Below are 25,604 nucleotides of genomic sequence, written 5' to 3' on the forward strand. Positions count from 1 at the left end.
TCCTCCAGGTGAATCACTTCCTACTAAAATAGATAACTGCAGATAGATAAAAAAGCATCCTCATTTGCAACCTTCCCCCGTTTCCTGAAAGAGAAATACAAAAGTGGAGGAAAGGAATCCTATGCCTTTGATAATTGTAAGGAAATTGTATCTTTGTTACTCTATTATACTGTCATATGTACCGTTTTTCCTTAACATTCTCCTCTCCTTATATAAACAAATATAAAAATGCTGTTCATCCTTTTATAGTAGAATCCCACACAAGCAGAAATGTTTATGCTGTGTACTCTCTAGAGAAAATGAATACACCCACTGGGTTTTTTCCTTTGCATTCATTATACTAAAGAAATACTATGCACTTATCATCAGTGTGATCTGTACTATTTATGTATCAAGCTGGAAAGTAGAAATATTTATTGGAGTATTCATTTCTTCTGATTTAGGAAGCTGACTGGGTGGCTGGCTAGTTATTTATTTCTTTATTTATTGGTCTCAAATAGTCATCCAGCAATAAAGTATGCATACACAGTGTAAGAACCTAACAAGGAATAAACATAGAACCTGTTGGTTTATCAAGACTGATTGATTTTATTTACTGTATATTCTGATATTCTGAACTCAAAGAAGCTATAATTATTTTGAAGAGAGAATGCCAGACACGGAATCTTTTGGTTAAGATGTACATTTGCCTTAAGGCAGTGCTTCTCAATTATTTTCTGTCATGCCCCCCCTAGGAAGAAGAAAACATTTCACGCCCCCCGCGCGACTGTAAATAGTATCATTTGTCTATAAAATTATTATAAGTACACCTCTGCATAACACTGTATCCTTATTAACGTATAAGAGAATAAAAAAAGAAAGAAATGTGGATCAATTTACAACAAAGAATAGCTTTATTAACTGTAGCAGAAAAGATTTAAAGGAGCACAGGATTTAAAGGAACACAATATTAAAAAAAACTTTAACCTGCAAAACAAAAATATATAAAATAATTTGAGCTGAGCCCCCCTTTACAGAGCCTCGCGCCCCCCCTGGGGGGCCCGCCCCACTATTTGAGAAGCACTGCCTTAAGGTTACTTCTAATATGAATTTCCAGCAAGGACAGAGTACATTCAGTACTAATCACATACTCCTCCACCATTTTGCTCTGCCTACCAAAACAAAACATGCATCAAACTGTTACAACTATTGGGAGTGTAAAAAAAAAATCCTAACCTTTGAAAGGATAATTGTAATTATTTTATAGGTTCTAGAATGGTAGTAATTTCTACTAGTATTTTTTGTCAGTTCCACAGAGTATATGCAATTTTTTAAACTCCTTTCCTAAGAGCTTCATCAGCCATTATTGTTCAGGAATCAACTCCTCCAGGAATATCCATGGACACATGAATTTATGCAGAGTAGAGAAAGATAACAATTCCACCAAAATAGTTGATTTTCAGAATATTCAGATAATTTAAAAAAAAATTCTCTGTCTTGCTCTGTATCTCGTAAGCTTTGTGAAGTTTCAATTGCCAGCTTTTCTCCTTAGGCATAGGGGATTATGAATTTTTCATTATTTCCTTTTCATTCAAGCTGAAAGTACTTTATGGCGATCAGCAGGATTAAAGGCCATTGGACAGGTTTACTCTAGGAAGGTAAACAAAATCAGAATAATGTTTCTTGCATAGCTCTCATTAGACATCGCTTTTCTTCTCCTAGGGTGGCAAAGGTTTTCATAGCTCTGATGTAATAAGAGTGTAATTAGAGCTAACCAGCTGCCTGCGAAATAACCAAGTATGTTTATCTGTGCAATCAGAAACAAGGTATTGTTCAGGGAAAATCATAAACAGATGGGCAGGCTGTCCTGTGGGGCTGGTAATAGATGGGAAAAGAGGTGAAGAAGGATGCTCCAGTACAGAATGCACAAATCATGACTCTTGCAACCTTGCTTCAAGTCCTATTTTGTGCAGTGAAAAAGTAAAGGTAAAGTAGTCACTGCAGATTTTGCTCTTTAGTCGTTGCTGAGGGACGATGCTCATCTCCCTTTCAAGGCCATTGAGCCAGCGCTGTCCTAAGACATTTCTGTAGTCATGTGGCGAGCATGGTGTCATGGAGCGCTGTTATCTTCCCATCGAGGTAGTACCTATTTATCTACTCGCATTTGCATGCTTTCGAACTGCTAGGTTGGCAGAAGCTGGGATGAGGATGGGAGCTCACCCCATCGCATGATACTCGGGTGTTGAACCTGGGCTGCCAGTTTTTCAGCCGACAAGCCCACTGTCTTAACCACTGAGCCACTGCCCTGCACCAATTTTGTGCAGGCAGTGCCTGGAAAGGTTGTCTATGTGAGTCATTGATACGACCAATCTGCTGGTGACTGAGGCGGTGATGTTCAGAAGAAAGTAGTTAGGTTAACAATTCTGATGCCCTGAACAATCACTGAAAATACTCCAGGAAACTTGTTGCATATACAGAAAGTTTTCAGGTCATAACACAATCACAACTGGGCTTGCGAAGTTCATGTTTTCTTCTGAGGATCACAGGTATTAATGTAGCTAGGCATATTTATTTATAGAGGATACGGGCAGTCCTCAACTCGTGACCACAATTGAGCCTAAAATTTCTGTTGCTAAGCGAGACAGTTGTTAAGTGAGTTTTGCCCCATTTTGCAGCCTTTCTTGCCACCGTTGTTAAATGAACTACTGCAGTTGTTAAGTTAGTGACATGGTTGTTAATTGAATCTGATTCCTCCATTGACTTTACTTGTCAAAAGGTGGCAAAAGGAGATGGACATGACTCTGGGACACTGCAACCGTCATAACTATGAGTCTGTTACCAAGCATCTGATTTTTGGTCAAGTGACCATGGGGATGCTGCAAAGGTTACAAGTGTGAAAAACAGTCACAAGTCACTTTTTTCAGTGCCATTGTAACTTTGAACGATCATTAAACAAATAGTTGTACCTGTAGTAGAACTAATCCTCTATGAAAGTTAAGATAACTATATAAAGAACTCTGGGATGCTATACATAGTTCTCTTTTCACATTTTATCTTCATAACAACCTTCTGACCTTCTAAGGTGAGAGATAATACTAGTTCATTATCCCCAATGGTTAAGTTTGTGCAACTTGCTTGATTTGGATATGGAGTTAGCCCATTTTCTGAATTTGCACAGCGTATCAGTACACCGAAACAGAAATAGCCAAGAGGGTCGGATTCATACAGCACTATAAATTACAAGAAAACCAAGCCAGGTTTGATACTAACCAAGCTTAGTATTTTCTGAAAATACATACGTGGGTCTTTAACTGGCCTGATGGATATAAATTTATAGAAAATAAAGTAAATCTTTTTGTTAATCAAGGCCAGGCCTTGATTTTATTGAGGGCTGTTAGGGGTGTAACCCTAGGCTTGGCTTGCCAATGTATATTAAGCTATGATTATGTTACTGTTACTTTAAATGTTAGAGAAATGTAATTGGCTTGTTACCTCAAGCAGCTATAAGAGGGAGCCAGAATGGTTGTTAGTTCTCTCTTTCTCTCTCTGTTTGTTAGAAGCTGGTTGGTGTATGGTGAGGTATTGTGGTTTGCAACTGTTAGTTACTTTGTGGGTTAAACTGAGAATATTGATAACTGAATTACTGAACCGTGTATGACTTGGACTGATAACCGGACTCTGAATACTTCTATATTTCTACATAGTAAACTACTATTCAGTGTCTCTGTATGCTGGTTTGTGCGTGTTATTCCATATCACTCTCATTACGCTTCTCTGCATACTCGCTCTCCCAACGGGGAGCTTAATTACTTAACAAGGGCCGCATCAGGTTTGTGTTTGACCTTGGGGACCAGGTGCAGTGGTGAAATTCAATTTTTTTTACTACCAGTTCTGTGGGCATGGCTTGGTGGGCGTGGCAGGGGAAGGATACTGCAAAATCTCCATTCCCACCCCACCCTGGGGCCAGCCAGAGGTGGTATTTGCCGGTTCTCTGAACTACTCAAAATTTCCGCTACCGGTTCTCCAGGACCTGCTGAATTTTACCCCTGGCCAGGTGGGCACAGCCATCTTGATGTCACTCGTGTTGGGGATGCTTGTGGTGGCCCGATCACTCTGCCAGAGAAAATGGAGCTCAGGAGGCTATGATGGCCTCCTGCAACCCTCTGCCTGTGAAAACAGAGCTCGGGAGAGTTGCCCTCCCAAGCTCCATTTTCGCTGGCAGAGGCACTGCAAGCCAGTCTTTCACTATTTTCAGGGAAGCCATGCAGGCCAGATCTAAGCACCCCACGGGCCGGATGCGGCCCATGGGCCTTGAGTTTGACACCCCCGAGCTAAGCAGGCTATTTAAAATACAAGATAAAAATAGAGGTAACAACGAGTAACAGTGGAGAAGACCGAATTGCTGTGCAATCTGCAAACTTGTGAAAGCTCACCAATCAGTTATTATTATATATATATATATATTCATCACACAAACAAGTCACGTTTGCATTCCAAATCTGTGCCTGATTACTCAGAAATATATTATATTGTTTCTTAATGGGGCTTACTCCATAATAAATGTGCATAAGATTCCAAATTTAGAAATAGATTTTCCTGACTTTCCCAGAGTTAGATGTAGAAACAGGCATATAAATGCATAGATATAATGAATGCACTTCAGGAAATACTGTATGCATATTATGCAGTTGATAGCAATGCATGAAAGCTTATATTTGTTAGTCTGCAAAATAATCTTTTGTAGTTTGTCCCTTCTGCTCATAGAAGTGCCTTGCAATAATAAAACAGTTCAAAGTAGCGATCCATTATCCTTAAAATAGACCAATGTAGCATTCAGCTTTTCACTTGCCCAAGTTGTATCATAATTTAATGCTTTCATCTTTTCCCAGATTTTTTTTTGAAGAGGGAGGTTGACAAGAAAGATCAAGGATGGGGGCTGGGAGGGGGAAACAGATTTACAATACTTTTGAAAGGCACTTCATTGAGTACGCAGAAGGATTCTGCCTTTAACACTTGGCAGCAGCCTATTGAAGTGATATAAGAGGTGCGAATGGGAACAATCACCTCTTAAGTTTCTGTCAGATGGAATTAAGAAAGAGAAAACACTCTCTTGTTTATTGAGGGGTGGGAAGGGAAGAGAGGAAAATGCTTAGTACATGCCATCAAACAAGCAAGTTAGGGATGGAAAAATAAGTCTAGGGGATTTTTTTCAGGGTCTTCAATCTACAACATCAGCTCCAAACTTTTGAGCACCAGGGACTGGTTCCGTGAAGGGAGGGGGGCGCAGAAACCACAGGGGGCGTGGTTTCGCACGTGGCCTGCATCCCGCGGATGGGACTTTGCTTGTTTGCTCACCAATACGTTATTATTATTATATATATTCACCACACAAACAAGTCACGTTTGCATTCCAAATCTGTGCCTGATTACTCAGAAATATATCGTATTGTGTCTAATGGTGCTTTCTGGCATGTCGCAGACCAGTGCCGGTCCCCTGGACAGGGGGTTGGGAATCTACAAAGTCAAAAATGTGATCCCTGAAAGCATCAAGAGGCTTCATATGTTTTGGTTCCCTTCCAGTCATCAGGATTGTGAAGTTGATTTCCTAATTGTTAAAGCCTTGATGTATCCATTCTGTTCTCTCTTGGGATTTTGATAATATATGTACGTTAGTGTATGTTATGAGAACGTAAATGATATACCTCTCTATGACATGGGTGAAATCCAGTAGGTTCTGACAGGTTCTGGAGAACCAGTAGCGGAAATTTTGAGTAGAAGAACCGGTAGCGGAAAATTTGAGAAGTTCAGAGAACCGACAAATGCCACCTCTAGTGGCCAGAGTGGGAAGGGAATGGAGATTTTGCAGTATCCTTCCCCTGCAACGCCCGTCATGCCACACACACCAAGCCATGCCCACAGAACCGGTAGTAAAAAAAATTGAATTTCACCACTGCTCTATGAACTGCATTTGAGCCTATCTGATTAAATTTATCAAACAGTGGTAAAGTAGCATTATAAAATATTTTGAAGATTAGGGAACAATTGTCCTGATGGGTCCTTGGTATTCTCTGAACTTGGTTACAATACAATACAATACAATGGTTGTTTTCTTTGCTGATGATGTGTTGAAGATGTTACCTACTTTGGGTAATGAATCCTCTGCAAGAAAATAACCAAACTCAGAGAGCATCAAGGACCCCTCATTTTAACCCGGAGCTACAAATATCCTTCTTTATTGGTTAAAAAAAAATGTTTGATCAGAATAAATAAGCTTTTTTTTTCAAGTTTTGACCACACAATGGTTGTGTCAGCACAGCTATATCTTAGCTGAGATAAAGCTAATACTCAGTATTAGTTTTTCTAATTACAAGCTTATTTAATCATAATTTCTGTGGTGAATCGAATGATGGAATCACCTCCCATATTGGCATAGCTCACTCAACATTTTTGAGATATTCATTTTGATATACAGATTTTTCTACATCCTGTGAAAAATAATTTTGACACCCAAAAGTGTGACATGGTTATGTCTGCTCTGTCATGCAACATCTTTCTCCCAAATTAATACAAAGTTTTTTTTCAAATTCAGTACATGCTAGCCTAACTGCAAGATACAGTTTTGAAACGTGACAGCTCTGTCTCAAACGGAAAAGCTCAACTACAAAGATGTTGATGGCATTCATCAGAAATTTGAAGTGAGAAACTCTGGAAGGCAGCTCAAAGCCCAAGATCCACAATTGCCACCAAACGGGAGTCGATATACAGAGATAGTTTTCTGGATTCTACCAAGCTGTCAAAGACTATAGATTGCTCAATTGTTTGTTCTCCCTTGATTGAACCATACAGTCACACCTCGGCATTCGACTGCTTCAAAACACGTTGAAATCACTATTCAATGTTTTGAAGCAGAAATCTTGTCCCAGCACTCGTCTTTCTCCTGGTAGTCGATGCACAAGGAAGGACTTGCTGATGTTGGCCACCTCATGACTTGTTATTTCTTCCAGTCGACATAGCAGGTCACGTGGTTTTCTCAGTGCTTGTCGGTTTCTGTTTTTGTCTCATCTTCTGGAACGGATTACTGACAGGGACTGAGATACCACTGTAGGTCTTAAACCAGATGGCTAGAACAGGATCTTGGAGTGTCATTGCTGTTCCCTACTTGCTTGACAATCAGATGAGGGAAATGTTCTAGACCAGGACTGTTAAACTTGCGGCCCGCAGGCCGGATCCGTCATACATTGGCCACACCCATGCCCGGTTTAGCAAAGGGGAAAAAAGTTACGATACATCACGTGACGCCACCATGATGACATGAGTTTGACACCCCTGTTCTAGACAAATTAAATGAAGCCATTTATATTTGTAATCATTGTAATCTTTGTTGATAAAAAAGACAAAAAAAAAGACAGTACCCATAGACAGCAAAATAGAGAAGGAAACTGGAGAAAATTGCAAAACACAAAAGACCTCCAAATAGGAACAGGAACAACTATTGGAAAAGAAAGCAAAGATAGTATCAATAGTAATAGGTGCAATCCCAAAACATCTGGAGCATCACTTGAACACCATTGGCATTAACAAAATCACCATCAATCCATTTCAAAAGGTAGCTTTATTTGGAACAATCTATATCCTACAATGATACTTTTAACACCATCAAACAACATCTGCGTATCCTAAGTCCTCAGGAAGGACTCAATAGGTGGCTAAAAATACCAAATACAGTCTAAACATTTACCTGATTGTGATGAACCATTAACGATTTATTTCTCCTGTTAATTCAGTCTTGAAATATTAGATCAGAAATCTAAAAGTTGTTCCTCAGTTACTGGTAGCAGCTGTGATTATTACTTTTGTACCATGATGCCTGGCACATCAGCAGCAAATTTGCCAGTTCTTATAAGGATTTGGCAATGATCATCCATGCCTTGGTTGCATTCTGCCTTGTGCATTGTGTAATACACTATGTCAAAATGCCAACACTAGAAATGGCACAAATCAGAACTAACCAAGCTAGGACATAGAGACTATACAAAATTAGTACTGAACAATCTGAACTTCATAGTAGATTTTACCAGGCATGTTGATCTTTAAAGCCCCAAAATACTAATAGTCTGACTATCCAACAGACATCCCTTTTAAAAAAAATTGAATCTACAGGTGAGATCCTTTTAGCAGATTTTCTCACAGGCAAGGGAGGACTTTTTCCTCTCAACTGAAAAATTGCAGATGGGTCTCAATCTTTCATTATTTAGGAAATCTGTGAAAGTTGCATTTATTTTATCAGTCTTTTAATAACAAACATTTTAGTATTCTAATTAAATTTTCTAAAGTTCTAATTGTGCTTTGAGTTTTATTAACTACCTAACAAAATACAGTAATTTTGGTTTACATGAAGTAAAGTTGACTAAATAACTAAAATAAATAGATTTTGGACTCTAGGTATGCCCACAGTTACCACCATTCATGAATCACTGGACTTAGCTGACATTCACCATTTCAAGTTGATCTTGAAATGAGCTTAGCTTATTTCAGAATCCCTGGCCAACACTTAATTGTACAAAATGTCCAATGTGCCATTGCTTATTTCTACCTGTGGATGTCAGGACTTGTGCTTTAGCACAATGAAAGGTGCATGAAAAATGTTAAAAGTTGAATCGGGTCTAGGGAAAATCAAGTACAAATGTCCACTTGGCTCAAAATCTTGGATAATCTTTATTTTGACTCAATGTTCCTAGTAGGAACCTAAAATTGAGGTTGGGCTCTATAGAAAAATGTGGAATAATGTACGCTGAACAGAATAGAGAGTCTGTGGTAACCTGTGCCATTGACAAGCTCATTTCTTAAGAGAGTCTGTGATTGGATTTGGAAAATAGTCATGGTACCTACAGGAAATATAACCAAATCTTATCAGGGGCAGATCTATTTTGCAATACTGACTATCAGTCACAGTCCTATTATAAATATGTATTGAGTATTTGACTTTGGTTTGGAGAAAAACTTGTAGGAAAGATCACAAACAAGTTATTGCTATTGAAAATTGATTATAAATTCAAATGTAATAAATCAATAAATTCTTCAGACTCCATGCTAGTACTAGAAATGTAACTGGCAGATTTCCTAACTTTGGTTTTCAGAAAAGTTTTTCTATCCAACAAAGGGAAAAGAATCTGACAGCTCAGATGGACTATTTTTAATCTCCTTCCCTCCCTCCGTATGTGAGTGAGTGAGTGAGTGAGTGAGTGATTGTGTGTGTGTGTGTGTGTGTGTGTGTGTGTAAGCAAGCCTAGATCCTTCCATATTCTGTTGTTCTCTGTCCTGCTCACCACTGAAGCAATAACATCTATATCCTGTATGGTTTCCTCGTTTGATGGCTTAATGTCTTTTAAGACCCTAACTTCCAGTGTTGCTAACTGGAAATTCAGAGTAATGTAGTCTTAAAGTTTCAGGAGGGCCCCAGGTTGGTTAAAGCTCCTGATATAATAGTTTCTTCTGCTGGGTATTCACATTTAGCATCATTTCACTTTGCTTTGCCTTGAGAAAACAAGAAGGTTGTGGCATTGACTGGGTCCTTCATAACTTTCCCTGCACATTTTTCTTGTCAGTCCGATGCATGTTGGTCTGGGCTTTTGAAAGTTTTAAAATCTGGATAAACCTTCCATTCTCCTTCAAAACCACGCACATGTGCACACACGCACACACACTAGCGAGGTTATCCCTGCCTTCCGCACAGATGTGAGGGGAAATCTTTTTTTCTTGCTGCTGCCTGCTTGGCATACAAAGTCTGTGTAGATGAAAAGCGGGTTGAAAAGGAGCACTGTTCAAGATTCACATGATCACCATTGTTGCGGTGGGGGGGTGGGTAGAGGGTGGTGTACAAAAATTCACACCGCTGCCGATGCCTTTTAATAGAAACCCAAACTTGAGGAAATGAACATTTGATTAATCTAAACACATGGGCCTTTTTATATCTGCAGACCTTAATTTAAAGCGTCGTCACCTCCACGTTGCAAATGCCAGCTGGAGGAAAAATGATTTAAATTTACCATCTGACTTCCTAAGTGAGACCAAAAAATGTCTGCTGAGATGTGCAGGAGGGTGCTGGGAGAAAGAGGCAGGAGGAGCTTTGGAGATTTCTTTATTGTATAATATCCGCAATAACTATTTCTGGATATTATATCTCATGCAGAACAGTAACGCAAAAATTGTGTGATGTTTAACTGCTGTGATATTCTTTGGACCCCTATGTCATTTTCCATTAGGTTGAGAAGCTGTTTTTTTTTAAAGAGAACTTCATATCCCCTCTCTGCTTTTTTTCCCCTTGGACACTTTGCCATTTAGGCGTGGGATGGATGGGTTGTTACCCACATACAATTTGAGACTGTGTCAGACCAAGTTAGCGGCAACTAGAGAAAATAGAAAAGAAAGAAAAATAACTTTTTTTGTGGAGAGAGAGAGAGAGAGAGAGAGAGAGAGAGAGAGAGAGAGAGAGAGAGAGACTTTTTAATCTAAAGTAAGCATGACTCTCCCCCCCAAAAAACCCTGAATGCACCTATAATAGTTGACTGATACACTACGGACATCTGTCTGCATACTTGACACTCCTATGTACACATGGATCTGGAAAAATAGAAAGGGAAGAATAAATTACAAATAAAATAAAGCACTGATTATGAGCCTTGGTGGCGCTGTGGTTAGAATACAGTATTGCAGGCTACTTCTGCTGAGTGCCGGCTGACTACAATTTGGCAGTTCAAATCTCACCAGGCTCAAGGTTGACTCTGCCTTCCATCCTTCCGAGGTGAGTAAAATGAGGACCCAGATTGTTGGAGGCAATAGGCTGACTCTATAAACCTCTTAGAGAGGGGCTGTAAAGCACTGTGAAGTGGTATATAAGTCTATAGCTACTGCTATACCCATGCATGTGGATATAGGTTTATATCAATTGCGCATAACAACTGATCCATCTCCCAGTTATGAATATTTTCCTCTTGCCCACTATAAACCAACTTGAATTTGATTGCTGGTTATAAACTCAATCATCATCATCATCTTTCTCCACTCATGTCCTCCAGATTGTGCTGGGAATTCCCAGTTTAACTTGATAATCTTAAACTAAAATAGAAAAAGTGAAACACTTCAATGGTTTGGCTGCTGAGTTATTAGAGATGAGATCTTGAGGCTTTATACTCCAGTGAATGTGTAGGACTAAGATTTGCAGGGGCTAACTTGGTCGGTTTATTTCAACCTGAGCATTCCTATCTTCAGCCTCAACATTGCCTGATGTAGGTCATGGGAAATATTCGCTGAAGCATATGAACTCATGCTGCAATTCATTTTCATTAATCTAAAAGGTGGCCAACGCTGAGATAGATTCTGAAGTGGGAAATATTCTCCTGGCCCTGGTTTTTAAATCTTCTATTTTGAGATCCACAAATCCTATCATTCGCCTACAAATAAAAACTCCTGGTCAGTAAAATTAAGGACTCCCCCCCCTTTGTTGAGGATCACTGAATAGATTAATGTGCTTTAAAAATGCAGGTCTTTGCATTTGGTAATATACAGGAGAGCCAGTCAATAGGACAATGGCCATGATGCCCCGTGGTTTGCCAAGTGAACTGAAGGGATATTATAATTAAGATACTGCCTGTTTAATTAAGCTTATTATTGTCAGAGTCGCCGGTGTTTGGGGGGAAGCAGCTGGAAAGAGAATAACACCGGGGTTGACATGTTTTCAGTACTTTTGCCACAGCTGTGCAAGTCTTATGTGTTTTAAAGAGAAAAGGTGATTCAGAGCATGGTTAATTATCCCTGTAACCCTTGTCAGCAATTCCTTAAATAAGCTGCATTCAGCTTTCCTTCCATTGCATGAGGCTAGGAAAAGACCCATTTGATTTAAGGAGATGCAGATGGTGATAGGGGCAAGATGCAATCCACAGAGGCCCTTGGAATCCAGACCATTGAAATTTTGCAAATCAAACTGTCCACTCCTCCCCCCATTTCTTTTTTACTGCTTTGATGAAAGTGATGTTGGCATGAGCACGGATGATATTATGTAGTTTGGTAATGAAACGTCTATGAGAAAACAAGCAAGCTCAGAGAGGACTCTTCATTTCAATCTTGAGCTACAAATTTTCTCCTTTATTGGAGAGAAAGACAGTCAGAAGATACCATGATTTGTTCTCTTCAGCTCCTCAAAAAGGAAATCCTTGATATCTGACACAGCTACCATAATATGGTAGTTTCAGAAATTCAAGGACTGAATAGCAATAGCAACAGCACTTAGACTTATATACCCCTTCACAGTGCTTTACAGCATTCCCTAAGCGATTTACTGCCCTCTCTAAGCGGTTTACAGAGTCAGCCTATTGCCCCCAACAATTTAGGTCCTCATTTTACCGACCTCAGAAGGTCAGTAAATCTCACCTTGAGCCTGGTGAGATTCAAACTGCCAAATTGCAGGCAGCCGGCAGTCAGCAGAAGTACCCTGCAGTACTGCACTCTAACTACTGCGCCAGCAAGGCTCTTAGAAGGGATCATCGGCTTTAAAAAGAGCCATGAAATGTAGCAGTGGTTAGTGATAATTTTTGTTTACTTAAGCTTTGTCACTGGAAACCTTCCCTCTTGAAAAATGGAGGGCTGAAGCTTCTTTATAATTTTTTTTTATCAAGCTTTGATACATTTTTTACATATGCACACATGTAGCTGTTCTGGGACTAATGCTTCAGAACATAGGTGGAAGAGTTTCAAGCATGAATGCCTCCTTGCATTAAAGAAGACCAGACAACCCTCCCCCCACCAAAGAATCCCTTTTTCTATAAAGAAAAAGTAGCACATTATAGACCAAAAACCCCCAAAACTTAAAAGTTTACTTCCCTTCTTGTAAGTAGGAAATCTATGAAAAAGGAGTGAAATCAAACATGCAATAGTCCCCTTGAGTTGTATAATTTTGGAAATACAGTAATGGTTGCTTTTTCTGATTATTCAAAGGTACTTTTGTCAAAAACTCCTTTTCAAACGGATGTTCAGGCCTTCCCTTTTCACACAGACTGGGTATCTATAGCCAAATGTCACTCATCACGAAATCTCCAGAACTGTAAAGCCTACAATCTTGAAATTTAGCACATATGTTCCTCTTGGCTTCTAGGTGCTCGCTAAGAAAGGATTTTTTGAAATGGCCATCAGATCATCAGCATTTCTTATACACGCGTCGATGCGAAGGTGTTAGACGTTCTACTCCCCCTCCCCACCTGAAAGGAACTCTGTTCCAACTGCCAGTTGCCTTATATGGGCATGGCCAGCTCATGACTCATCCAGCCTGTGAGCTGGCCCGATCACATGGTTTCGTAGTGAAGCATGGGTATCCAGCTAGTATGTAATAAACTCCAGGCTAAGCATTGCACTTCCAATTTTACTCAGGGTTGAACTGTGGGGTAATCTCTGAGCACCAAGGACCCCGCACTTCCAATTTTGAATGGACTCCAGGGATCTCCCATTGTCTCCTCCTCACAATTTCTATAAGCACAGAACCTGTTTCAGCAAACAGTTCTGGGAGTGATTTTGTTAAAGCCCACCCGGAGTCTGTCCTTGCATTTATCAGTAAGGCAAATAGCAAATGTGTTTAGTGAAGTGGCTCTGAACTTGCCTAACATTATCAGGTTTCCCTGACCTCTCTTGGCCGGGTAGGAAATCGAGAGGGATCTGGTTTAGCTGGAAGCTTATCCTGCCCCTAGAAACTGAGGAAGGTCAGACATCTGTGCCTCTTTCGGTGCAGTCTTTTAATAAACTTTGATCTACAGCTGGCATGTTTGCTGATCCTGGACTAAATAGTGAGGTATCTCAGGAAGAACAGTAAGGCCAGGATAAATAGCTACCCTACATTGATTCTGATCATATTTTGTAAAAATGAAATTTATCGTTAATGCTGACCTGATCCGAGTCCTTTATATGTTGGTTAAGACACACAGGTTGGTAATTCCCATAATCTCTGAATAGGATGGCCTGTCACCATAAAGGATTGTGGGAATTAAATTCTAATGCTAATATATTCCAAACCTGAAGGAAGGTTTCTCAAAATTAATATGAAATGTTAACATAAAATAATCGTGCAGTGTTTTATTTGAAGTGAACATTCAGGTGTTGCAAAGTGCTCTGCTTTAGCCACGTAATTGGTATGTGTAGTTTTGCTGCCCTCACCTGGCTCATCAGAGTATTACTTCATGTCTTCCTTATTCCTTTTGACTATTCTCAATGGGAACAGTTTAGTAAGAAAAAACGCCAAAACTTGTTTTTAAGGAAGCTGGGCTGGAAGATGTTTAACTGCTTTTTTTTTTTTTTTAACAATTTAAAACCAAAGGAGGAAATGTAAATTAATATTTATTCCCTATCCAAAGATGCTATTCAATGTGACAATGATCAAAAGGTTGGGTTCATTTTTATTTTTCTTCCGATTTCTGCCTTGAGGACAAAGGTGGTATTCAGCTGGTTCAGACCAGTTCAGGCAAACTGGTAGCAGAATTTTGAGTAGTTCGGAGACCTAGCAAATACCACCTTTGGTTGGCCCCTCCCTCCCTCCCCCATCGTTCCATCCTATAGTCCCTTGTTTTTTAGCTCAGCTGATTTGCGCTGCAGAGCAGATTGCTGCTCCTCAGCTGAGCTAAAAAATACCTCAGCTCACCAACGCTAACACCGAGGGCAATTTTTGAGTGCTGCGCGCAAAGCTCTCTTTAATAGAACTGGTAGAAAAAGATTTGGAATCCCACCACTGCTTGAGGAATAACCAGACCAAGATGGTTATGATGTTTGTGAATGCCCTGTTTTCTCTGCTACTCCCAGAAAATTGACTGGAATGAATTAGAAGATGGCAGGGAGAAGAAAGAGAACAATTCTATCTCCTGCCATCAAGAAACCTAGCACTGTGTTGGAAGCCCTTATATCAAACTCTTGTCTATGTAACTGTTCCTACGATTCTGGATCCAATCCACTGTGGCTCCTTGATTCACAGTGTGAATTGGTTTCCAACCGAAGTTGTAAATAGGGTTTTTATCACGTTGTTCAGTCCAGCTTTTCTCCAGGAAGCTGAGTTGTGGTCATGGCAATCATTCCATTTTCTTCTCACAACAATCCAAATATATATTAGCATAATCCTGTCCTTCCCTTCCCTATCTATACATATTAAAACGGCTGTGTGTTTGTATGTTCCAGCATAATTCTAGAATGCCTCAAGCAATTTCAACCAGACATGGTACACAGATGACTTACTCTCTGGAAACAAATACTGGGGGGGGGGGCACCCTTAAAACCTGTGTGTGTGTTCTGTTAAGATACAGCCTGCTGTAAGGCTGCAGCCTGCTGTGTCTTAAAATGGCTTCTACTGTACTGCTGTAAAATGGATTCTGCAGTGGAGTGCAGAATCCAGTACTTCTACTGTACTGCTGTAAAATGGATTCTGCAGTGGAGTGGAGTTGCCATGGTAACGGCTTCACAGTACTCCACAAGGGGGCTCCCTCTAGTAAGGGGGAAAATCCAACATTAGCAATTATGTTTGGTCCGGACATTTCCCCCCTATAAATAAATACTCGGGCAGTGGTGGGTTATCAACTAGTCCTATCTATTAATGTTATAACGCTGAGTAAAACAGCTCTGCAACATAGGTGTCTCAGGCCTTTGACAGGTTGAAGGGTGGGCAAGGAAGGTGAGCTGTGTCATAGGCCTACTTGTAAGCTTCCGTCCCTGGCTAACCACACAAAACCTGCATATTTTCTTTAGGGAGCATTGAGGATTCTGTACACCTGGACACTAGCTTTAGACAGTATGGTCAGTACAAACCAGCATTCTTGAACTGCACATGGAAACATTCTGATAATCACTAAAGGATCAATCACATAAACATACCACTGCTGAAACAAATCTCTTCGGCCAGCATATGAGCTGCCACATTTTCAACTAATCTTCAAAGTCATCATCACTTACAATATGGGTAAAAAATACTGTAATATCTAGCTGCAATCTTTCATCAAGGAATATGATTTGCTTGTTCACCTTTATTTTTGTTATTAGCATTTTTTCTTCAGTTAGGGTTAGGGTCTACTATTTTGTTGGTACTTCATGCTTTCATGATGTATTTCTGGTGTCCATTGTGATGCTAAGAGACAATTATAATATAAATATTCTGGTGAAATAATAACCATTTTGTTTCTTCCCATTCCCACAGGACATTCCAAATTATGAAAATATACAGGAACTTCCATATCTTGATATGGTGATAGCAGAAACTCTGCGCATGTATCCTCCAGCATTCAGGTTAGTAAGATAGACGATCCTGCGGCTGCTGAAGCATTTCCCCCCCTTATGTAGGTGATTTACACCACTCCAGGGAATGAATGTGAGTCTTCTCTTAACCTATAAGGAGTCAAGCTTTCTCTGAGTCTTGAAAGAGACCTGATACAGTACGGGATAGGGCTCAGTGGCTAAGACGCTGAGCTTGTCAATCAGAAAGGTCAGCAGTTCAGTGGTTCGAATCCCTAGTGCCATGTAACGGAGTGAGCTACCGTTACTTGTCCCAGCTTCTGCCAACCTAGCAGTTTGAAAGCATGTAAAAATGCAAGTAGAAAAATAGGGACCACCTTTGACGGGAAGGTAACAGCGTTCTGTGCGCTTTTGGCATTTAGTCATGCCAGCCACATGACCACGGAGATGTCTTTGGACAGCGCTGGCTCTTCGGCTTTGAAACAGAGATGAACACCGCCTCCTAGAATCAGGAACGACTAGCACATATGTGCGAGGGGAATCTTTACCTTTACCTTAAAGCACAGGATGTTCCTAAATTCTTAGTGCACTTTTAAGCTTTAATAACTTCAGAAGTATAAATGTTACAAACTTAAAACAAAACAAAAAAATTGGAAAGTTTAATGAATTTACATCCTTTTATACTTAAATTTGTGAATTAGGAATGATATGTTTTTAACTTTAATTTTTTTCAAGTCCCTCTGTTTGAAAAATGGCAAGCATTGGGGTAAAAAAGTCAGCTGCATTTGCTGGTTAGCTGAATTCAAGTCACAAACAGCAATAAAAAGAAAATTCTTTTCCCATTACAAGAAGGAAGCTCACAGCAGAAATTTAATTAACAACTGGATGAAAAACGTTCAAGAAAACTGGCTTATTTCATGATGAGCGTAGATCTAAGAGATGCTGAGCAAGCAAATAGAAATTGAGAGGGTATTTGAACAGAGATTCCCAAAACCAATGTACCATATGTCTAGTGAATTGAACATTTCAAAACTCACATTGCAAAGAATTCTAACAATGAAACTCCATAAGCTCCAATGAAATTCCATTACAAGGTTATTATTGTAGGAGATGACCAGGCTGAGCCCGAGGGAGGAGTCAAACACATCATCAGTCATGAATCCCTGCATGCCCACGAGAGATCTAAGTCAAGCCTATCTTGAATTCCTTCCTCTTCTTAACTCCTGTTAATTTCCCTTGACCATTAGTGGTTCAGATCCTTGTAGAGAATTTAAATCTTGCTATAAATCTTTATTTAACATCTACTTGTTCAGAATGATTCATGGCTATAACAGTACCGAACGAGGGATACATATGGTGGGTCTTCGTAGTTACGGCTGTTACAACATCCATGCAATCGCAAGATTGGTTTGCAATTATAACCGCGGTTCCCAATCTTTCTGGCTTCACGGACCTGTGGCAATGGGGGTGGGGTGGGGTGTTCACGCACACGACCTAGATTCCGTGCATGCGCTAATGAAGCTTTGCAGGCTCACTCACCGCTTGCGTGGTCTGGGTCCCAACAGTTTGTGGACTGAAGGTTGAAGGTACCCCTGAATTATGATGTTGGTGTCATGGTTCCAAACCAACCCAGAAAAAGAAGAGGCCACTCTGTGAGCTGAACAAGTCTCTTACTGGAGTCTCAGCTTGGCATGTGCTGAACAATACAAGTAAAAGGGTTTCTAGCCAGCATTACTGGCTTCTACTAGCCAGCTGGCTATACAGACCACCGTCCTATTCCTGGTTGCTCCCGGCTGGCTCCAGCGAGTACCTTTTTGGGCCAGCTCCAGCAAGCACTCTTCGAGCCCGGTTGCTCTCTGGCTGGCTCCAGCAAGTACTCTCCAGGCCTGGGTGGCTTCTGAACCAACCTCAGCTAGCTTGCCTTCCTGGCTCCTCTCCCAGGGTGAGTCCTATCACCCGACACCCATCTGTATCCCCATACATCCCCCACCCCCTAGGCGTGTGTGGCAACTCCGAAACGGCACATTGTGGCCACTTTGAATGGCGGGCTGTCTCAGGCGTTGACAGTTGCAACTTCCTGCAGTCATGATTGCCATTTGCAATTTTCACTGGTGGCTTCCAAGCAAAGTCAGTGGGGAAGCCAGCAGGAGGTTGCAAATGGTAATCATGTGACATTGTAACAAATGACCATGCAGGATTTGCTTAACGACGATAACTGGAACTGCTGTCCTAAATTGGCATGGTCACACGACATCATATTTTACAATTGTGATGCTTGGTGTCAGAGTTGCCAATCTGAACTCCTGATGGTAAGCACCGACTATCTGTAGTTGTTCAACTGTTACTGTTCAAGGTTATACAGTTGACTTTTGCTTCAACATTGGACAAATATTCTCCAACAAAAAATTAAATACATTACTCCACTTTGATAGATGGAAAAATGGATAGACAATTTTGAAGTGTGCAAATGCTGTCAGAAAGGTAGCAGATTGTATGTGGTCTCTTGTCAGGAATGATTGTCAAAAGCCAATATCTGCATGCTTAAGAATACGCTTCTGCTCGTGTTTTTAGAGCTGAATATGGAGGGAGGAATTACTAAAAATAAATTGAATGCTGTGGCAGTGGGATTTTAAGAGGTAAGAAGAGATGGGGTGAAGAATTAATAGAGTTTGAATTAATGCAGATTGCATTCACAAATGAGATCCAGGATGAAGGATGTGATTTGGTTATAGGGAGAGTAAATTAAGACTGAATCAGGCTTTTTTGAGAAAGAGAATGTGAGATCTTCACAAAATGAAAGGAAATGTATGAATGTATATGTGGATTTGATGGAATTATGTTGTCAGGCTTGGAAGCTATCGTTGTATAGGGCCTCAAGCCTGCCACATATTCAAACACATTCTACTGTGGGGAACTGGGAGAGGGGATTGTATGGAGAATGGGAAATAGGTAGCCACAATAACATTCCTTCTCGGAAAGTCAAGGTCACCTTGTTCCTGCACCTGGACGGATGTGGATGGGAGGAATCTTCCTTCATGGCAATGGCTGATTGGGCCATGCGATAGACTGAGGGGGGGAGAGGGGCAGGGTCTTGAACTTTCAACTGGGTGGGGGAAACCTGGAAGCTTTCAGATTCTGGTTTTCCCAGATGTGCCAACATGGCTTCTCTAATAAAATTGAGCATTGAGGAACTTCAAGCCTCGGACTCTTATTTGATGGAGAATGCTATTTGGAATCCTGACACATGTATGGTTTGAATGAAAAGTATTGATACCTATGGAAAATGTATTATCATAAATTACATTGAATTGGATTTCTATGGTCTTATCTTGTACTTTTCCTTGCTACTTTCTACTTTTTTGCTTTGCATAATATTTTTTTTACCCCACAAGACAATAACATGTTGAGTAGGTATTTGTACCTTATACCAATATAAATCCATCTGTTAGCATATTCTCAATAATCTTTCTAACATTAGAAATGAAGCGGAATTCGGTGCTTTTAAAGCAGGTGACGACGTCTGGTTTTGTTTTCAACCATATATTTTTCCATCAGAAGTTAGTTTCAAACTAACTTTTTTTTTTACTTTAAAACAATGCAGAGATAAACTTTCAAAATGCAAAAAAACTGCTTGAAAAATTTCAAGAAATAAATCTGTCAGAAAATTATGGTGGGTAATTAAAAGTAGCAATAAAAGAAACAAATATTAGGAAACATTTTAAATTGGCAGTAAAGAATAATGATCTTGGAATATGACTTTGGATGGAAGGAGCAAATATGGACTCAGAATATAAGAGAAGGGAATATTTCAGATTTCCTGCTCCCAGATAATTCACAGGATTTATAAAGCTGAACCTAAAATGTCACTCTGCTTTTGTCTGCTGAATTCAAACAAAGCAAAATAAATGTCGTTTAAAATTTAATAGTTTGGTGGTCAAATGAAGGAAATTTGTGCACAACACTGGATCTTTTTTTGATGTGTTTCCCCTGTCACAGTGTACTCTAACAAGGCTGAATCATGATACAAAAGATGTCCTTATGTGGCATAACTTTCCCTGCATTCTGGGGGGAAATATTGATAACTATCAGTTAGTGGGAAAACTGCAGGAAATCCTAAGGAATGTTTATTGAGTCTTTCTTTCTTTTTCTTTCTTCTTTCATCTCTTCATTTCTTTCCTCCCTTCCTTTTCTGTCTTTTTCTTTCTTTCATTCATTTCTTCCTTCCTTCCCTTTCTGCCTTTCTTTCTTTCTTCCTTCCTTTTTCTTTCTTTCTTTCTTTCTTTCTTTCTTTCTTTCTTTCTTTCTTTCTTTCTTTCTTTCTTTCTTTCTTTCTTCTTTCTTTCTTTCCTGTTTCTTTTCTTTTTTTTTTCAGCAACTGCCTAGCCTTCCCAATGGGGTGGCTCCAGATAAAATAAATAAATAAATACATACATACATACATACATACATACATACATACATACATACATACATACCTTTCCCATTTGGAGACAGAAATTGCTATGTGGAATGTCTCAATCCAAGGGGGGGGGGGGGGAAAGTATTTCAGTTTTTCCTAAAAAAACAAAGTAGAAGCCTAGGACTAGATTGTAAGGAGGAGCAAAATATTCAATTTCATCAGCTCCCATCTTGCTGTCTTCATTCAATGTTCTTTGCAGTGAATGATTCTAATATTATTTTTTCCTACTTGTACAACAGCCAAGGCTTACAAATGAAGAACTCTTCAAGTGCTTCAATATCCATGTTTTTCCTTCCTTCCTGTAGGTTTACCCGGGAAGCAGCAAAAGACTGTTGGGTTCTACAGCAAAAAGTCCCTGCTGGAGCTATCATAGAAATTGCTGTTGGACACCTCCATTATAATCCAAAGTACTGGCCAGAACCTGAAAAGTTTATTCCTGAGAGGTACCTGGGCCCATTGTTCAAATCCCATTGTCAAATCCCAATGTCACAATCACAATATTATTTATTGTGCAGATAACAACAATAAAGAACTGGGAGGCACAATCACACATATTGCAAAATGTACATCCTCCCGCAGAACACGATGTAGCTACTCCTCAACCTAACCACAATTGGGAGCAGAATTTCTGATGTTAAGCAAGGCAGTCGTTAAGTAAATCACACCCAGTGTTATGACTTTTTTTTTTGGCTATGGCTGTTAAAGTGAACCACTGCAATTAAATGAATCACATGGTCGTTAAATGAATCCGGCTCACCCTCCCCCATTGACTTTGCTTGTTGGAAGCCCCTGGAAAGATACCAAATGGCGATCACATGACCCTGGCATCATAAGTACATGCCAGTTGCCAAGTCCCCAAATTTAGATCATGTAACCACGGGGATGGTGAGATGGTCGTAAGTGCAAGGACTGGTTATAAGTCACTTAGTAAGTACCACTGTAATTTCAAATGGTCACTAAATGAATGATGGCAAGTCATGAGCTACCTATTTATGACCGCTATGTCTTAATCATCAAACAAGCCATTTAGTGCCTACCCAACTTTTTAAAATGGGAAATGCAAATGGGAGACCTTTTCTCACCCAATATTTTTAATCTTGCCCACAGAGTTATATGTTAATTTTGCCCACAGATTTACGGCTGAGGCAATGCAGCAGCAGCATCCTTTTGCTTATCTGCCCTTTGGGGCAGGTCCTCGTGGCTGCATTGGCATGAAGTTGGCCTTGATGACAATCAAAATTGCACTGTTAAGAATTTTGCAAAGGTTCATGTTCAAAACCTGCCCCGAGACCCAGGTTGGTGCCTGTTTTTACTTCTTGAAAAAGATGGTAACAAAAAAATAATGGGGGGGGGACCTAATCCCCAACACAGCATCCAACATTTGGGGTGACCAAGGCTCCCAGCTTGATATATATACTTGAAACTCATCTTTTGCTTTGTGTTCACGGCTTTGTGCTTGTGCGACTAAAGCGTGGTCGGAGCTGCCGTCTTTCTATAAATCTTGGTGTGGATGTGTGGAGTGTTGGCTTTGTTGCTGTAAGTGGGTTGATTGGCTGTGTAGTTGCATCCTGATTGGTAGATGGAGTTGATGTTTGTAGATTGGTCGGCTGTTTCGTATCATCCTGTGTGGCTGAGGTGCTGGCTGTGTGTCCGTTGTTCTTTTGTGTTGTAATGACCTGGGTGGTGAGTGGGGCTCGTTTGTTGACTAGGGCTGGTTTCCAGGTCACTGGTAGGCGGGAATAAATGTGACGATACCTCCCGCCTACCAGACATCTGGAAACCAGCCCTAGTCAACAAACGAGCCCCACCCACCATCCAACGAAACGTTGCCAAGACAATCTCAATCTTACATGGGAAAAGACCCTAATACAACATACATACAAACAAACGTACGTACGTACAAACGAACACAAAGCAAAATATGAGATTCAAGCATCTCTTATATTTCCACTAAGGTCTATAGCATTGTTAGGAAATTAAACAGTGGGTGGTTGCAGTTCAGCATTTTCTTTGCCTCCTGGAGTATGGGAACTTTGTATTGGCACCCTTTTGGTGGGAGGGAGGGCCCAAAACCTCTGTTGTGGGAACCCAACCAATAGGTCTCCATTTATTTTCCCCTGCCTAAATCATTTTGTTGAAATGAAGCCGATACCTGGATTCAGAATGTTAATTCTAAGATAGACCTTTCATGTAACATTCCTAAAACAAACCCTGTAGCACCCAGCAAGGAAGGATGGTTGTCGGCTGGATTGTCCACCACGGTTGATCTGATTGGAAAACATCCTGAGAAACCTGGTATATTGATTGTTAAATGTTATACAGCATTCCCTTCCCTATATTACCGATGCTTCCTAACTTGCTTTGCATTTTGTTTCTTCGCCTTCTTCCCAGATCCCTTTGCAGGTCAAATCTCACAGCACACTAGGACCACAGGATGGTGTCTTCATCAAGATTGTTTCTCGTTAAGATAGTCACATCCTCCTGTTTCTTTTTCAGGAGCTTTGGCTTACCTCATACTGGAAACCTATTTGTAACCTGGAAAAACCTGTTAAAGGCACCAAAGCTCTTACCCCAGCCTTCCTTCTAGCCTTAGTCAACTTACAATGCTAAATTCCAAAGACATTTAAACTTCTATGCTTGTAAACGTGACCTTTAATGCCTGATATGCATCTAAACTTTGCAAGCATACGTTGTGTAGCGGTATGGCGTGTGGAGGGTAAATTTGCTACAAATGAAAGTAGAATGTTCATAAAATAAACTCTTTTAGCCATAGCACTTAGACTTGTACATCGCTTTACAATGCTTTATGGCCCTCTGTAAGCAGTTTACAGAGTCAGCATCTCGTCCAGGATTGAGTTACTGCCGGCATTACTGCCGGTTTGGCGCCCACATTTTTTTGACTGCATGCACATTTGCACCTAAAAAGGTCTGTGCATGCGCAAAACGTGAAAAAAGAGGGAAAAAATTACATTTCTGCAATGAAAATTATTCTGTGCACGCGCAGAACTGAAAATCAAGATGGTGGTGCCGTAGGAGAACTGGTTTGGGGTGTGTGGCAGTTCTAGCGACCCAGGCCACCAAGTTACTACTGGTTTGGCCAAACTGGTCCGAACTGGCGAGAACCCACCTCTGATCTTGTCCCCAACAATCTGGCTCCTTATTTTACCCACCTCGGAAGGATGGAAGGCTGAGTCAACCTTGAGCTTGGTGGGATTGGATTTATCAAATTGCAGGCAGCCAGCAGTCAGCAGAAGTAGCCTGAAGTACTGCACTCTAACCACTGTGCCACCAGGGGTCATAGCTGTTTTAGATATTGTTAAAAATAAGTTTTTTTAAAAAAAAATTCAGGCTGTTATAACTAGTCAGTGATCAGCTTAACCTCTACTTTCTCTTAAGAGTTGTTCCTCTCCTGTCTAAGATCATGGGCAGATTTACCTGGACCATTCTGCAACCCAAGGTGTAACTGACAATCTGGAACCTAGTGTTTTGTCCTTTCTTCCAAACCATCTTTTCCAATCCGGTTCTCTATCCACATGACGGCTTATAAACATTTTTTATCCTCTGGCTTGCTTGGTTAATGGTAATTCATAACACTGAGAACTAGAAATAAAATGCACTGCAGTTATTTATATAACATGTTCTAAAAAAAAATTGTGAATGTTGTGTGAGCACTGATCGTAAGTCACTTTTTTCAACGCTGTTGTAACTCTGAACAGTCACTAAATAAATGGTTATAAGTTGAGAACTGCCTGTATTTATTTTACATGTAGAAAATAAAAGGATTCTAAAAACCACTTGTAAACTTGCTTTATTACAGTAAAATCTGTATATTGATAAAAAAACAACATCCCATCCCTATAAACCAGTAGTGTTACACACAAGGACTGCGGGGCCTTCCTGGAAAATGTATGGGGCTTTGGCCCAGTCTACCCAATGCAGAGGAAACATCGGGCTAGCATCGCTTCAGCCCAGTCTACCCAGTGTGAAGAGGAAACATAGGGCCAGCATGGCTTTTGCCAGGTCTACCCAATGCAAAAAGGAAACATGCCAGCAGTTTGGGGAGTGACGTCAAGCTGGCCACGCCCACTCAGCCACACATACCCCACCCACAAGGTCAACCACAGACCTCAATGAAATTGTGTTTGACATCCCTGCTATAAACAAACAGCAGCTACATGCATTCTGTAGTGTAAATCAGTGTACTATTAGATTTGTTACTGCATAATGCTCTTATTTATTTGCAAAATTTCCTGGGTTTGCAGTCTGCTACAGTTATTAAGGTTCTCAGACTTCACTTTCAAAATCAGCCCGCCCTGATTTGGTACAGTGCTGAAACTTCTAAAACATAACCATTAAAACATTTTTTAAACCCCTTGGTGGCTTTTAAATCATAGACAGTAATTTCTTTATATTATTTGTTATAAGGCATCTATCTTGAGATTTTTAGCAAACAATAAAGCCAACTTAAATACATGTAAACTTTATAGCATCAACCCATAATTTACACTTAGGGAAAGCAAATATGTTGGGAAGAATAGTTCCTCAAGGTAAAATCAGATATCTATCTGAAGCACAAAAACCATAGAGTTTTACAGCTGTAGCTAGATATGGTTTGCTCCAGACGTTTCATTACAGACCTGCAAAAATTGGTACAGGACCCATTCAACTACCGTTTCCCTGAAAATAAGACCTCCCTGGATAATAAGCCCAATCGGGTTTTTGAGCGCATGTGCTAAAATAAGCCCTCCCCCCAAAATATTGCAACACAGCAGCAGCCATGAGGTGACCACGCTCACCGCCTCCTGCATCTCAAAAATATAAGAACTCCCCGAAAATAAGGCCAAATGCTTATTTTTGGGATTCAAAAGAAAATAAGACCAGGTCTTATTTTCGGGAAAACATGGTACATTTATCATAA

At 40.3% G+C, this 25,604-nt stretch overlaps 1 protein-coding gene across 8 annotated transcripts in view; it reads left to right on the top strand.

Moving 5' to 3' along the window:
• The window catches only part of TBXAS1 (thromboxane A synthase 1), a 252,198-nt gene extending 227,701 nt beyond the window's left edge, over positions 1–24,497 (top strand). For all 8 annotated transcript variants that reach the window (XM_081957166.1, XM_081957163.1, XM_081957168.1 and 5 more), the window contains 4 exons: positions 16,193–16,281; positions 20,992–21,129; positions 21,819–21,981; positions 23,078–24,497. In XM_081957166.1, the coding sequence (XP_081813292.1) occupies positions 16,193–16,281; positions 20,992–21,129; positions 21,819–21,981; positions 23,078–23,152 (465 nt within the window). In that variant the 3' untranslated portion in view covers positions 23,153–24,497. The remainder of the gene's footprint in view (positions 1–16,192; positions 16,282–20,991; positions 21,130–21,818; positions 21,982–23,077) is intronic.
• Positions 24,498–25,604: the final 1,107 nt, after the last annotated feature.

The sequence above is a fragment of the Natrix helvetica genome (genome assembly GCF_964273705.1).
Source record: "Natrix helvetica genome assembly, chromosome: 6".
Lineage (NCBI taxonomy): Eukaryota > Metazoa > Chordata > Lepidosauria > Squamata > Natricidae > Natrix > Natrix helvetica.